The sequence below is a fragment of the Cavia porcellus genome, unplaced genomic scaffold (assembly GCF_034190915.1).
Source record: "Cavia porcellus strain 051 isolate PalLab524CR breed Dunkin Hartley unplaced genomic scaffold, mCavPor4.1 scaffold_1, whole genome shotgun sequence".
NCBI lineage: Eukaryota > Metazoa > Chordata > Mammalia > Rodentia > Caviidae > Cavia > Cavia porcellus.
The window spans coordinates 110544197-110561269 of NW_026947484.1; the positions used below are offsets into that span (position 1 = coordinate 110544197).

The window sequence follows — 17073 nt, forward strand, 5'->3', positions numbered from 1 at the left end:
TATTACCTTTTATCTCCAGAAACTCCTCATGCATCCAATCTGTGAGTAACTGTTTGAATTCACCACGTGAAACTGTGGCATGTCTGTGACTACTAGGACTTTGATGCCTTCCATGCAATCATGCAGTCCATTTGAATAGGTATATCCAACAGAGTGTGAAGGCGTTGCCAAAACTGTGTTATGTCACATTTTTAACTCTTTCTAGATGGATCACCCTGAATTTTTAAATAGTAGAAATCACGTACGTATGTAAAGGTTTTTCTTTCAGCCACAGAAATGTGAGAAGCACTAAGGAATGAATTCAATTAAAGTCCCTTTACACTGCCCGTTACTCACTGGCATGGATAATATTCTATAAGAACCCAGTACTGACGACATAATGAGTACAAAGCTTACCTCGCCATGCTGCAGTGGTAGGGCTATCTGTCCCTGTAGGGTCATGGCAAGAGTTGATCCCACCAAAAGTCCTTCCTTACTGGCAGGAGCAATGATGGTTCTGGGAGTGTCTCCTGCTTAACTGAGCAGGTGTGACAGAGGGCTGACTCAATGTTCTTGTAGTTCCTGGAGCACAGATGCTGACTGCCATAGAGAATTTGAATGTTCCTTCTTCAATTAGAATACCACATTTGTAGAGTCTGTCTACATTATCTAAACAAGACAACATCGCTGAAATATTTCACTCTCAATTTTTCACCATTCTCTTGAGTGAATGAAGACTTGTAAAAGAAAAGTTCTTGAACGCATTGATAACATAAGTCTTGATTGAATAAGATGTCCTGAGATGGACAGACAAGGCAGAAAAGTGGGGAGATGGAGGACAGCAGGATTTGGTGAAGGCTAGGAGCTGACAGCGTAGACAAAGAGTGCTTACAAAAACTATCTTTATATATTTAAATCTCTTTGGAAAGACAATGTGAGTAATCCAAAATAGATCATCAGGGTATCTTCATTCTTCTACATCTGGTTTCAGACATTTGATGGTCTGATCCTCTCTATGTCTCAGGTCTGCCCTTACTTGTTCACAGGAGATGATCTGAGTTTCGCCATCTTGCTTTGTACTACAGGGAACATCAGAGAGGACCACATGGATTCCCTTCAAAAATTAAGTTGAGAATAAATAATTGTGATTTTTGTTCACTTTCCCTTGTTTCCTTAAGATGGGGATGGAGAACACTCATATAAAGGCAAACAAGCAAACAAACACACACAAACCTAAAAGGGCTCATATACACCTCCAGGCAGGAAGAAAGGGAAATGGCACTGAGCAGTCCTGATCCACTCTAACATCAAAATCTTTCCTTGGGGAAAAGTGCCTTACATGAAGACAGAGAGAGAACAGATGCTAAGACAAACAGAAAAATGTGAAATCTGGGGTGATTTCCATAAATGAAAGTGGTGCAGGTGCAAATTTAATATATATGTAGCTGCAAGAATTGGTTCAATGAACTTATTACCCTCTGTGAGTGGCAAGTGTTTGTTTCCTCTGTTCATACAAAAAGACTCAAACTCACAGGGCAGACCTGCCCTGCCCTGTCACATGTGGTTTGTTAGAGATGGAACTAGAACCAGCTCACAGTGTCATTTTAGATCTCTCCTTTTCTCTAGCAGACCTACATACTGTGAAGAGAGACTATGAAAATGGACTTAAGTACCAAAATGTAGCCATCAATTTAAGCACAATAAAGACATCAAACAGTCTTGAGATTCAAAGATGTCAAAAAGTAGGAGGGGATTATCGTCCCAAGAAAGATAGAGATCCTTTGAGAACCTGTTGGAAAAACCTTCAAATTCCCACACAACCATCAGGTAAATGAAACAGACTGCTCCGGTGGACTCTGATTCACAAGCAGTTAATGCAGTGATGGGATTCTGGAGCAGGTTTTTATTACTTTGCAAAGTACCTGTCAAGCCAGTTATGGATGGATTTGCATTTAGCTTAGGAAATGTCTGGGCCAGCCCAAGGCTTGGAACTTCCACTTCCCCTTGGGTGGGGAAGAAAGCCCTATAAAGAGGTCCTCCAGCACACAGCTGCTATCCTTCTGGCAGTAGAGTCCCAAACTGCTCTCCAGAAACCGGTGAGTCTGGTATGTGGAGGGGGTCTGTTTCTTGCTGTCCTCAGTTATTTGTTGAATATAATCTGAGACAGCAAGGCGGGTGTGCATACTTTATGATTATATGATGGATGTTACTTCAGTGATGGAAACTTAAGTTTAGGTAAAATGATACAATATTATGAGCTTCATTTCCTTTTGTTGGGTGGACAACTCGATATCTACATGGAACTCTCATGTAATGGGGAAGCCTGGACTTGATTTAAAAGACTGAATGAAGTAGTTTTCTCTTTGCCATACAATTTGGGGTTCCTTTAAAAGGGGTATGACTTAATCTGCTGTGAGATCCTTCAATTCTTTCTGTGTAGCTATTGCTCTTTTCTCTAATGTGCCCAGTGAAGTTCTCAGGGGATAATCATGACAGGGATTGAGTGAGATGCTCAGGACTTTTGAACTTGTGACTGCATTTTGTGAGAAAATGTTTTCCCCAAGACTGAGGAAGCAGGTTCATAAAGTGCAAGAGAAAATCCAAAAAGTCTTAAGAAGGGAATACTGTAAGCATGAGTAGAAATGTGCCTTGGTATTGTGTAAGTTCTTCTTTTCAGTACATGAATTCCTTCTTCTGAACATTGCTGTATAATTCCTTTCAGATTCTGAGACTCCAGAAACATGTCTTATCAACAGCAGCAGTGCAAGCAGCCCTGCCAGCCACCTCCTGTGGTCATAACTCCAAAGTGCCCTGAGCCATGCCCACCTCCAAAATGCCCGGAGCCGTGCCCACCTCCAAAGTGTCCTGAGCCATGCCCACCTCCACAACAGCAATGCCCTCCTGTGCATCCTGCCCCACCCTGCCAGCAGAAGTACCCACCCAAGAACAAGTAACAACATCAGCAGTCCTCAGGTCATGAAAAAGGAAGGAAATCTGGCTCACCTCCTTCTATGGCAGCACCTTCTTCTCTTCAAAGTGTTTCATGAGCACAGAAGAGCCTTCTTCATCCTTTCAGCTGTAATCTGCCTCCAAGGATTTCTCTCTCCCATCCAGAGGAACTCTCATCTCTCCCTTGGTCCCATCCCATGATGTCTCCTGAGCCTCTCTGTTACCTGGGCAGGGATTTCTATCTCCTGGGAGATTAAAACTAAACTTTCACATCCTGATTAAAGTACAGTATTATTTGTGAGAGCAGACATATTTTCTTCCTACTAAAGTCAGCTATATTAGCAATACCGTATCATTTTGCTTTATTTGGATCTCTGTTTAATCATGAGGTCTGGCTCCCAAAATTGTGTTGTCTGAATCTTGGGACATGTAAAGTTAATCTCATCATTTCAAAGTCAAAGTATTTTCCTTGATTAATGTCTCACTGTTCTCAGGAATACATTTAACTCCTCAGAGTTTCAATCACTCTATCACAATGCATGGGAACTATCAATCACACTATAAGCTTTTCTTTTGCATAAAATTGAGGTAACACACATACTTGCTTGGCACAATGCCTGACATCCATTAATGCTCATTAAGTATATGCTTACTAGCAATAGTATAACCTGATTATTCCTATCATTATTGTCATGGCCATCATGCCCATAATTGACCCATGAAGAAAGTGTCTCTACATAAGTAGTGTTGGATTTGAAACAAATTGTAGTCTTAACAAGAATTACATTCTTTATCAAGAAACTTTCAATTCAAAAGTTTTTACTGGTAGAATTGGAGTAGGATGCTAATTAAGCACACAAAAAGCATTTGGTATGCTTCTCCAGCTGTTAAGATTTCTTCCCATGTCTCTGCAAATCTGGAGAAAAGCTTCTATTGCCATTATTCAGAGGAGAATCATCTGTGCACTCTGAGCTAAAATCATTTTAAGGAGCTAAGCCTTCATCTCTTAGATCACCAGGAAATTTTGTGATCTCAAAATACTATCACTAAGAGAGTGCATTAACCTTTTATCATCAATTTGCAGTATATTAGCAAGATCTTTTCTTACAATTGCCAAAAATAATTCCATCTTTCCTTATGACAAATAGAGGTTGGATAGTAGCCAAAGAAATCTTCAGAAAAGCACACTGAGTTTATGACATTCTAGTCAATCCTATGAGAACCTCATTTAAGCCTTCTTCCCTTTAAACAGTGCCCTATGAGGTCTCTCAAGCCTTCCTAAGGGAAAGGACTCAAGTGATATGAAGAGAATCACCAGGACTCAGGCCTGTCCTTCAAGGGGCTTGCAATGTAATGCACAACCCTTTGTTGTTTACCTGTAGCTGATGTATTAAATTTCAAAATGTGGAGAAGAAGATCTCCTTATTCTCTTCATGGATCCATTCTGGTCACTTGGAAACATAAGAAAAGGCATCCATAGCCTTCATTTCAGGAGCTAATGACTAGAAGGTTGAACACTGAAGCCACAGAATGCACAATGCAGGAACACTGAAAGCCTGCAGAAAGTTTGGTTTTGTGGAACTTTCTCTCCCATTTCTTTTGCACTATCTACATATATTTGCAAGAACCACTATAATGTCAGGCAGGGCGTTCCACCAGTTTCCAAAAGCTCTTTTACTGTACCATGACCCAGAAAATTGAGGTCAGATAAAGAGAACAATAAAAGTTAATAAAGAGAACAGCCGAGTGCCAAGACCAGTAGAGGTTACAGATCTTTTTCCTGGTGGTGCATTCTGGCATGTGCTTGGACCCCCAGCCCTCTGGAAGGCTGAGGGCAAGGACTGTATGCTGAAGCCCAGCCAGGGAAATTTAGCGAGCTGGTTAGAGCTGGTCTCAAAACAGAAACTTTTAAAAATAGTCATAGATAATGTCAGTGCAAGAACAATGGGTTCAATCTGTAGCCCCACAAATAACATAACATTTTTTTAAAAAATTTAAAAATAGATAAATAGAAATTCAAAAGCATAGTAGGACTTCAGAGTAAGATGATACTAAATGAGCTCTGACTATTCTAATGCCTTCTTTTCTTTAACATGAACTAAGTTTTTGGTGAACTTCATTTTAAAGTTTTTGATGAATTAAGTGAGTAATGCACAGTGTAAAGAGATTTTACTTAAATACATTCCTCAATGCCTCTCACATTTCCTTGGCTGAAAGACAAACCTTTACAGACGTATGTGATTTCTACTATTAAAAAATCAGGGTGATTCATCTAGAAAGAGTTAAAAATGTGACATAACACAGTTTGGGGAACACCTTCATACTCGATTGGATATATCTATTCAATGGACTGCATCATTGCATGGAAGGCATCAATGTCCTAGCAGTCACACTGATGTCACAGTTTCACGTGGCGATTTCAAACATTGAGTTATTCACAGATTAGCTAGATTAGGAGTTACTGGAGATAAAGGGTAGTATTGCACTGGTGTTTCTTGAGCTTTACATGGAAGATCTGAGACAGGAATACAGCGTACTCACAGCTTACACCTCTCTCTCTCTCTCTCTCTCTCACACACACACACACACACATACACACACACACACACAATCATGAGGCCTGTCTGTCTATCTATCTATCTATCTATCTATCTATCTATCTATCTATCTATAGATCAATCTATCTCTCTCTCTATTTCTCTATCTATCTACCTATCTATCTATAGATATATCTACCAATCTATACTTACCAATCTATTTATGGTTACTGTACGTATTGAAATAACTAAGTTTTCTAATCTCTATGGGAGTAATAATGTTTCTATCAATTCTTCTCTTTCTATGTCCTAATTTGTGAATAGTTTTACTATGAATCTTTACTATATGGAGAATGGCAAAAAAGAACAAGTTTTTTTATTATTTTTGTCTAATTCTTACTTCTTTTAAATTTTACTGCTACAGACACAACAATGCCTAACTATCAACATTCTGTAGTGATATATCAGTGAAATTAATGTTAGGTAACAGAATTTGGCAGCATTTCTAAGATAGTTGGCTGTCATACAATCCCTTGCCTTAATGCCCTCTAATTTTATTCTCAAACTTAAGACTCACTCTCCATCATTTTTTCACAAATTTACCGAGTCAGAAAAATGATGAAACACATTAAGGCAGCATCCTTAATACCATGAAAGAAAATTATTTAAAAATGAATACCATGACAAATATTTAAGTTGACATTTTCATTCACATGATGTAAATCTGGGCATTACTCATAACATTGGGTATAATGTTAAACATTACTGTTATAGTTACAAAACCTTTTTATAATTTATTATAACCTTTAAAGAATTTTCTTTTGCTTTCAAAACATTCTCCAAGTATGTGTCCATCAGTTCGAGACCAGATAGTATGTGATATATATACACAATGGAATCCTCTTGATCAGATGATTATATAATTTTTGGCTTTGACTCTGTTGCTATGGTACAGTACATTTATCAATTTGTTTGTGCTGAACCATCCTTGCGTTTCTGGGATGAATCCCACTTGGTCATGTTCTGTAATCTTATGATTTTCTGATTTCTATTTGCTAGTATTTTATTAAGGATTTTTGAATCTCTGTGCATTAGAGATATTGGCATGTTTTTCTCTTATTTGGTTGGATCTTTCTCTGGTTTTGGAATTATAGTATTACTTGCCTCCAGAAATGCATTAGGAAGCATTGTTTCTCTTTCAGTTTCTTTAAAGATTTTGAGAAGTCCAAATGTTAAATCTTCTCTAAATTTCTTATAGAATTCAGCTGTGAATCCATGAGGTCCCAGGCTTTAACAAGTTAGTAACTGTTTAATTTTTCTTCAATTTCATTAATTGACATTGAGTTACTCTAAACTTTTATATATTCTTTCAGCATTGGTAATTCATGTTTCCAAGAATCCATCTGTTTCTTCTATGCTTTTTATTTGATGTAAGTAAAGATTTTCAAAATTAGTATTGGTAATCCTTTGAATTTCCACAGAATCGGTAGTGATTTCACCCTTTTCGTTCCTTATTTTATGAATTTGAGTTTTTAAATTATCTTTTCTTGATAAGGTTGAATGGGGTTTATAAATTTTGGCTTTTGTTTCAAAGAAAAAACTTTTCAATTCATTAATTCTTTGTATTATTTTCTTAGTTTCACATTTTTTAAAAACTTTATTTAGAATGTCGTGAAAGTACAACAGAACAAGACAGAGCAAAGCCAATCAAGACAAGGCAGTGACATTTGTACAGAACTTCACAGCAGGATACTGGGATAGTAGTAATAGGTAGTATAGTATATCTTCTTATCTTCACAATAGTTCTCCATTCAACTAGATATAGCAAAATTAAACCAATAACAGAACATATAAAACCAATCCAAGGAGAATATTAAATAGAGCAAAACAATCATTATAACATAACAGTGAAAATATCCTCGGCCTTCAAACAGAAAAGTAGGAAAACCTCCATATTTGCAATATTGCCTATGGTTATCCTCCCAAGAGATGCTCTGACCTCTGTCCCCAGTTGCTGATGTGGGAGGGGGCAGATGTTTGATTCTCAGTCTACCTGCCTGTAGGCTCACGTGAACAGCTAATGGACTTCTTCAGGCCAGTGCCAGGGCACTAGCTAAGAGGGAGGGCACTTTGTCTTCTTGTGCAGCTCCCTACTCCCTAGTGCCACCAGGGTCAGATCTCCAGTAGCCGCAGGTTGTACTCCTGACCAGCACCAGGGTCTCTTATCAAGAGGGTGGGCAAATTGCCTTCCTGTGCAGCCACCCACGTCCACCATGCCCTGGTCTTCAGTAGCTGCTGGTCCTCCTCATTTCACATTGTTAATTTCTGCTCGGATCCTTATAATTTTCTGTCTTGTGTGGGTTTTGGGCTTGACTTCTTCTTTTTCCCAAAGCTTCGTGTGTAACATTAGTTGTTTATTTATACAACTTCATTTTTCCTAATGTGGGAATATATTCTATAAATTTCCCTCTTTGGATTGCTTTCTTTGCATCTCACAGGATTCCATAAGTGGTATTTGAATTTCCATTTGATTTTTAATTAGTGCTAAATTCCTTCTTTAAAGACATTAGAAGAGCCAGGTCTGATTTAGTATCACTTTACTCTGAGGTCCTACTATGCTTTTGTTGTTCTGTTGCCTTTGGTTCTATCCTGTTATATCTTATTGGATATTATTATGTGTGATAATATAAACAAATTTTCCATGGAAAATGAGATGATATAGTAGCCATTGTCCATTCTCTGCTATTTGCTTCTGAAAGCCCTGTAATACTTTCATTCTCTTGAATGGTTGTATATTGTTTTGATATGCTTGGTACTATCGTATATGAAGCTATGCTCAGCTGTTTCAAAGAAAGACATTATGGTAGTTAGTGTTAATTATGGGTTGTTTTGTAAAATGCTGTGTTACTTGCATTGTTCTGATCTGATCTGTTTTTTTTTATGCCCTCTTTTGCCTTAATCTCTTTAAAATAAAAAAATTTAAAAATAAATTCCTTCTTTAATTTCATGTGTGAGCCATTGGTTGCTCAGGAGAGTATTGTTTAATGTCTATATGTTTGTCGAGCTTTTTAGATTTCTTTAGTCATTGCTTTTCTATTTTTTTTGCACTAAGTTCAGATAATATGCATGGGATAATTTCAATAGTTTTGTATTTGCTTAAGCATTGTATATGTTCTAGCATATATTCTATTTTAGAGAATATTCCATGTGAGGCTGAGAAGAATGTGTATTCTGATGTTTGGTGAAACACTCTGTAAGCATTTAGTAAGTGCATTCATACATAGGTTTGGTCCAGTTCTGCTATTTCTTTGCTCATTTTTTGTCCTTTTGTCCTGCTGCTTTGTGATAATGAGTTATTAACATCCCTCCATTACAATTGTGTTATTGCTTATGTATTTTTCATGTCTGTTAATATTTGTCCTATACCTTTTGGTGCTCTCAAACTTGGTGCACATATGTTTAGGACTGTAATCTCTCACTCTTGAATTTTTCCACTAAATTTATATTGTGATCTTCTTTAACTCTTTTAGTCATTTTTGGTTTGAAATTTTCTGAAAACAGAATAGCTACCCCTGCTTTTTTCTGGGTTCATGTTGCATGGAGTATTGTTTTTCATTCTTGGACCTTTAGTGTATGATTTTTTTTTTTAGTTAAATGTGTTTATTTTGAAGAGAATACAACCAAATAAACTGAAACAAAACAATGAACACGGTATATGATTTCAAAACAAAATAAAAGGAAATCTGTAATGGCTACCATGCCTCTTGTTATCTTCAAAATAATTTCCCATACCTCATGCTCAATAAAATCAAACCAAATAATACAGAATAAAACCAGTAAAAATGAAACAATGGAAGCATTGGAGGACTTCAAAACAAGATAATAGTAAGACAACAGTGGCTGCCATAATGCCTCTTGTTATCTTCAAAGCAGTTGTCTATACCGTCAGACATAATACAATCAAAACAAACTAGAGTAAAATAAAATAATGAAAACAATACAGGGCTTTAAAACAAGATAATAGGAAATCAATAATGGCTACCATAGTATATTTTGTTATCTTTGACATAGTTGTCCATGCCATCAAATATAATAAAATTAGACAACCTAAAACAGAGTAAAACCAAACTAAAAAAAAAAGAATAAAACCAAACTAAAAACAACAATGAAAACAATATGGGTTTCAAACCATGATAATAGGTTAATAATGGCCACTGTCTTCCTTTTTAGACACTTTTCCACTTTCACTTTCACAACATGTGTTGTGCATTTTGGATCTCACTAACTGCTTTAGTTTTTTATGCTAGGGAGACAACATTATATTCACTCATATGACTCTGAACCATTTCATCCATGAGCATGCTCTCAAGCTGTATCCATTTATCTACAAGAGCCTTGAGATTATCTTCCTTTATAGCTGAGTAGCTTTCCATTGTAGAAAAATTGCATGCATTTCTTATTCTGTCTGTAATTGATGGGCAACCTAGCCTCACTTCTTTCTGGTTTCCGGTCACATAGAGCATTGTTCTCTCTCTTTTGAATTTCAGTCTATGAATTTTCTTTTGAGTTAAATGTGTTTCTTATATAAGGCATATTGATAGATCATTTCTCCTGAACCACTCTTCCTGTGTTTTTATTGGTGAATTGAGGCCATCTACCAATGATTATGGCCAAATGCACTGCCTCATCTATGCCATGCTAGTTTCCTGCTGTTGGCTGCCTACTTTTACCCTCCATTCAATTGTCTGCCCCCTCTGCCACTGTATCTGGAACCATGGTCTTTTTCTATCACTTTCTAGAATGCCCTTCATTTTTGTGTGTGTGGAATTGATTTGGTGGTCATGAATTCTTTCAGTGGCTCATTTACATGTAAGTATCCTGTTTCTCCATTAATTTAAAATGACAGTTTTTGCAAGGTACATCAATCTGAGTTGAAAGTTGTTTTCTTTCAGGACTTGAAATACTTCATTCCAAGCTCTTCTTGACTTGATGGTTTGCATTGAGAAGTCTGTTGTGATTCTGATCGGTTTTCTTTTATAGGTGATGTTTCTTTTCACTAACAGCTTTTAATATTCTGTTCTTGTGATGAATTTCTGGGATCTTGATTATTTTACGTCTGGGTGTAGATTTATTTTGGTTACAGCTAGTTGGAGTTCTGTAGGACTCATTTATTTGAATATCACTTCCTTTTCCCATGCTTAGGAAGTTTTATGACACTATTTCTGTAAACAGACTATTAATGTCATTTTGTTGAATCCTCCTTTTCCACTGACACCATGTACTCTTAAGTTCTGTTTCTTTGTATTATTTTGTAGCCATTGAATTGTCACTTCCTGGCTCTTATTTTTAAGATATCTTTTCATTCATCATTGCAAGCTGCCAACCTGTCTTCAAGGTTTTTTAATATTAAAAAGATTAAGATAAAAAAGGACATAATAAAACAGATTAGAACAGAACAATTTAACCAACATAGTATTTCACCACAAGACAACAGGACAAAATAGTAGGTACCGTAATGTCTCTTTCCTTGAAATATTTGAGTATACCTTCATACACTATAGTATCAAACATAACAAAATAGTATAAAACAATTCAAGAGAATGAAAGTATTACAGGGCACTCAGAACCAAATAACAGAAAATGAACAACGGCTACTATATTATCTCCTTGTCCAAAAAAAAATTTTTTATACTATCACACATAATAAAATCCAATAAGATACAACATGATAGAACTGATGAAAACAGAAGAACAAGAGCATGGAAGGACTTCAAAACAAGATGATATTAAATCAACATTGGCTATTATAATGTCTTGTTTTCTTCAAAATAGCTGTCCATATCATCACAGACAATAAAATCAAATAACCCAGGATAAAACCATTCCAACTAATGAATGAAAACATTGTAAGGCTTCAAAGAAATGTAATGGGAAATCATTATTACTATATAATTTTGTATATTCTTACCATTTCTCACATTGGGAGACCATATGGTATTATATATATGCGAGTTTGATTTATTTCACTTATGAGTATGGTCTCAAGATGTGTCCGTTTATTTATAAATATCTCAATGTGATCATTTTTTATAGCTGAGTAGTACTCCATTGTATAAATTTTTTTTTATCCATTCCTCAGTTGACGGACACTTAGGTTGTTTCCAAGATCTGGCTATTACAAATTGTGCTGCTATAAACATGGCTGCACATATATCACTGTGGTGTGATGTTTTCAGTTCTTCTGGCAATATGCCCAGAAGTGGAATAGCTGGATTGAATGGGACCTCCAATCTCAGATTTTTGAGAAATCTCCAGACTGACCTCCATAGGGTTTGCACCATTCTGCATTCTCACCAACAGTGCACGAGAGTTTCTTTTTCCCCACAGCCTCTCCAGGATTTGTTGTTGGTAGTTTTATGATCCTGGGTATTCTTTCTGGAGTGAGATGGAATCTCAGTGTTGTTTTAATTTGCATTTCTCTAATGACTAACCTTAATGAAAATTTTTTCACATATTTATTTGCCATTTGTATTTCTTCATCTGAGAAATGTGTATTCATCTCAGATGCCCACTTTTGGATTGGGTCCTTGAGTTTCGGGGATCAGATTTTTTTAAGTTCTTTATATGCTTTAGACAGAAGTCCTTTGGCTGAGGGACAGTTCTCTAAGATTTTTGACCAGTTTGTGGGTTTTCTTTTCACTATGCTGGAGATTTCTTTTGACATGTAGAAACTTTTTAATAAGATGTTATCCCAGTTATTGATTCTGGGAGATAGTTCCTATGCAGTTTGACTCATATTCATGAATTCTCTATCTACCCCTATGTCTTCAAGATGTTTACCTACTTTGTCTTCCAACAGATTTAGTGTTTCTGTTTTATATTCAGATCCTTGATCCATATAGATTTTAGTTTAGTATATGGTGACAGGCATGGGTCTAGTTTTAATTTTAAGCATATGGAGGGCCAGTTTTTCCAGCACCGTTTATTAAAGAGATTGTCATTTTTCCAGAGAACATGTTTGGCCCTTGATCAAAGATAAGGTGTGTTGGTAGTTGTGGTTGTATCTTCTAGTCTATTCCATTGATGTTTATATCTATTTTTATTCCAGTACCATGTTGATTTTATTAAAGTAGCTTTGTAGTATAATTTCAAGTCAGAGATTGTGATGCCTCCTGCCTTGCCTTTGCTGCTTAGAATTGTCTTTGCTATTCTAGATCTCTTCTGGTTCCAGATGAATTTTAGGAGCGATTTTTCTTGGTCTATGAGGTAGGTTTATGGTACTTTTGTTGGGATTGCTTTGATTCTGTATAACAGTTTTGGGAGAATGGCAATTTTCATAATATTTATTCTCCCTATCCATGAACAAGGATTGCCTTTCCATTTTCTGAGATTTTCTTCGATTTCTTTTTCAGGGCATTATCGTTTTCCCTGTATAGATCTTTTACTTCTTTCCTGAGATCAGTCCCTAAGTATTTCATATTTTTGGATGCTAGTGTGAAGGGTGTGGCTCCTCTTGTTTCTCTCTCAGTGATTTTGTTGTTAGTGTATAGAAATGCTATTTATTTTTGAGTATTGATTTTGTATCCAGCTACATTGCTGAATTTATTTATTATATATAGGAGTCTTTCAATGGAGTTTTGGGGTTTTCTATGTAGAGGGTCATGTCATCTGCAAATAATGATCATTTAACTTTCTCTTTTCCTATCTTTACCCCTTTTATTACTCTGTCTTGTTTAACTGCTCTAGCTAGTATTTCCAGTAATATGTTGAACAGGAGCAGTGATAAGGGACATCCTTGTCTTGTGCCTGATTTTAAGGTAAAGGACTTCAGGTTTTGGCCATTTAATATGATGCTGGCAGTCAGTTTGTCATAGATGTCCTTTATTATATTGAAGTAAAGACCATCTAGTCCAATTTTCTTTAAGGTTCTTATGATGATTGAGTGTTGAACCTTATCAAAAGCTTTTTCTGCATATATAGAAATAATCATGTGATTCTTACTGTTGCCTTTATTGATATGATGTATTACATTTATTGACTTACATATGTTGAACCATTCCTGCATGCCTGGCATGAATTCCACTTGGTCATGGTGTATAATCTTCTTGATGATTTGCTGCATCCTATTCACCAATATTTTATTGAGGATTTTTGCATCTGTGTTCATTAGAGAGATTGGCTTGTAGTTCTTTTTTTTAGTTGGATCTTTCTCAGGTTTTGGTACTGGAGTTATATTTGCTTCCAGGAATGACTTAGGGAGAATTACTTCCCTTTCAATTTAATTGAAGATTTTGAGGAGTGTCAGCATTAAGTCTTATTTGTATTTCTTGTAAAATTCTGCAGTGAATCCATCTGGGTGATTGTCACTTTTGTTTTATTGATATGGTGGATTACATTTATTGACTTACATATGTTGAACCATCCCTGCATGCCTGGGATGAATCGCATTTGGTCATGGTATGTAATCTTCTTGATGATAGCTGCATCCTATTTGCCAATATTTTATTGAGGATTTTTTCATCTGTTTTCATTAGATAAATTTGCTTGTAGTTCTCTTTTTTAGTTGAGTTCTTCTCAGGCTTTGGTACTAGAGTAATATTTGCTTCCAGGAATAACTTAGGAAGAATTGCTTCCCTTTCAATTTCATTGAAGTGTTTGAGGAGTGTTGGCAGTAATTCCTCTTTGTATTTCTTGTAGAATTCTGCAGTAAATCTGAAAGGGTCCAGGGTCTTCTTTGTAGGTAAGGACTTAACTACATTTTCAATTTAATTAATAGAAATTGGATTGTTCAGCAGTTTTACATCTTCTTTACTCTGCTTTGCTGCTTCATGTTTCTATGAATCTGTCCCTTTTTGTTTGTTATCAAACCTATGAAAGTGGAGGTTTTCAAAATAGGTGTTGATGATCTTCTGTATTTCTAGAGTCTGATTTTGCCTTTTTCATTCTTAGTTGCATGAATTTGAGCTTTTACTTCCCTTTTTTTAAATATGGTTGGCCAGGGGCTTATCAATTTTATTTATTCTTTCAAAGAACCAACTCTTTCATTCATTGACTCTTTGGATTGTTTTCTTAGTCTCTGTTGCATTAATTTCTGCTCTGATTTTTATAATTTCCTCCCTTCTTTTGGCTTTGAGTTTGACTTGCTCTTCTTATTCTAGATGTTTGAGGTGTAGCATCAGGTTGCTTATTTGTATTTGCTCTGTTTTTCTGATGTGGGAACACAGTGCAATAAATTTTCCTCTGAGGACTACTTTCATTGCACCCCACAAATTCTGGTAAGTTATGTTTGTATTTTCGTTTGCTTGTAGGTATTGTTTATTTTCTTCTTTAATTTCCCCTGTGGCCCACTGATTGTGCAAGAGGGTGTTACTCAACTTCCATGGTTTTGTGAGATTTTTGCAGTTTCTTTTATCATTAATTCTAGTTTCATGGTGTTGTGGTTGGATAACATGCATGGGATTACTTCAACACTTTTGCATTTATTTAAATATGTTCTGTGGGCTAGTATATGGTCTATTTTAAAGAATGTCCCATGTGCTGCTGAGAAGAATGTACATTCTGATGTTGGATGGAACACTCTGTGTATGTCTGTCACGTCCATTTGTTCATGGGTGTGATTCAGTTCTGTTACTCTTTGCTGATTTTCTGTCTGGTTGATCTGTCCCTTGGTGTCAATGGTGTGCTAAGGTCTCCTGTTATTATTGTGTTACTGCTAATTTGGTTTTTCATCTCTGTTAATACTTGCTTCATATAACTGCATGCTCTGGAATTTGTTGCATATATATTTAAGGTTGTTATCTCTTCCTCTTAATGTTTTCCCCCTAACCAGTATGCAATTAACTTCTTTATCTCTTCTGATCATTATTGGTTTTGTTTGAAGACAAAGTTCACATTGTCTGCAAACTTAATAGCTACCCTCACTTTTTTGGGGGTTCCTATTGCATGAAGTATTTTTTGCCATCCTTTGACTTTCAGTCTGCGAGTTTCCTTTTGGGTTAGATGGGTTTCTTGTAGAAAGCATACGGTTGGATTTTGTTTCTTGATCCATTATGCCAGTCTGTTTCTTTTAATTGGTACATTGAGACCATTTACATTAATGGTTATAACTGTTGTATACCGGTTTATGCTGACATGTTATCTTTCTGTTGTTGCATCTTTATCTTTCCATTCTGTTTAATTGTCTGCCTTGCTTAGTGGCTTTTTCCTATGTGTATCTAGACTGTCTTTAGTATTCTTTGCAGAGTTAGTTTGGTGATAATGAAGTTCTTCAGCTGTTCTTTGTCATGGAAGTATCTTATTTCTCCATCCATTTTGAAGGACAGCTTTGCAGGGTATGTCAGACTAGGTTGGAAATCATTTTCCTTTAGGATCTGAAATACTTCACTCCATACTCTTCTTGACTTCATTGTTTGTGATGAGAATCTGTGTGATTCTGATAAGTTTTCCTCTATAGGTGATCTGTCTTTTCTAACAGCTTTTAATATTCTGTTCTTTTATTGGATTTCTGGGATGGTGACTATTATATGTTTGATTGTAGTTTTATTTTGGCTATGGCTATTTGGAGTTCTATATGCTTCATTAATGCTAATGTCAGTTTCCATTCTCATGTTGAGGAATTTTCAGCTATCACTTTTATAAATATCCTCTTGATGCCATTTGTGTTATCTTATTTTTCATTTATCCCTATGAATATTACATTGTTTTTCTTTGCATCATCTTGCAGCTGTTGAATTCTTTTTCCTGATTCCTTGTTATTTTTAAAAGTCTTTCCTTTCCTGTTCACTAGCTGCCATCTTGTCTTTGAGGTCTGAAATTCTATCTTCACTTTTGTTGAGGTGGTTTTGACAACTTTCAATAGAGTATTTGATTTCCTGTATATCTCTTTGAATCTACTTCATGTATTGTTTGTTTCTTGTATTGTTCATCCAAGGATTCTATCTTTTTGTTTTCTTCCTCTAATTTTTAAACTGTGTCTTCTTTAGATCTGTTCAGCATCTCTTTCATTACTTTTATCATTTCTTCTTCTACCTGGGAGATTATTTCTAGTTTGAATTCCTTTAAAGCATTCCTGACTTACTTCTTTATTTCAGTTGCTATTATTTCAGGTATTTCAGGTGTATGGCATATGTTTTCTTCTATGTACATAGCTCCTAAGGTTTCTTGGCATGGGCTGGAGGCTTCAAATTGCATTTTGGTCTTTCATTTTGTCATTTTCCTATATTTCCATGTTTCAAGTATTGTTCCTAGGCTTCCCCTGGGCCTGTTGGAAATCATCTATGCCCTCAGCTCATAGGACTGAATGTAGGTTTCTGAGCATGGTCCAGTCAGGCCCACAGGACCTCCCATGCCACCTCCACTGTTCCAGGAAGCTGGGCAGACCCTAACCACTGAAGATGATGGTCCCAAGCCCTCCTTGGGCAAGGACCAATGCTCTGGAACTCACCTCATATGCCCTCGACTCCCCTGATTGAAGAAGGTCACTGGGTGTAATCTAGTTAGGCCATAAAACCTCCAACAATACCTAGTGTAGTCTAGGTGGCTGGAAGCTGGGTGGGTCCTTGGCTACAAGACTGATGATCTTAAACTCTCCCAGGGCTCAGGATAGTGT

General features: G+C 36.3%; 1 protein-coding gene across 2 annotated transcripts; it reads left to right on the forward strand.

The window, feature by feature from the left end:
* The first annotated feature begins 1941 nt into the window (after positions 1-1941).
* Positions 1942-3211, forward strand: LOC100726247 (small proline-rich protein 2E-like). Of its 2 annotated transcripts, none has more exons than XM_013142812.2 (2): positions 1942-2075; positions 2702-3211. In XM_013142812.2, exon 2 carries the CDS (start codon positions 2721-2723, stop codon positions 2931-2933), a length of 213 nt encoding a protein of 70 aa, XP_012998266.1. In that variant the 5' UTR covers positions 1942-2075; positions 2702-2720; the 3' UTR covers positions 2934-3211. The 2 variants fall into 2 exon arrangements, with proteins under 2 accessions (XP_012998266.1, XP_063089893.1); XM_063233823.1 differs by having other exon boundaries at positions 2053-2084.
* Positions 3212-17073: the final 13862 nt, after the last annotated feature.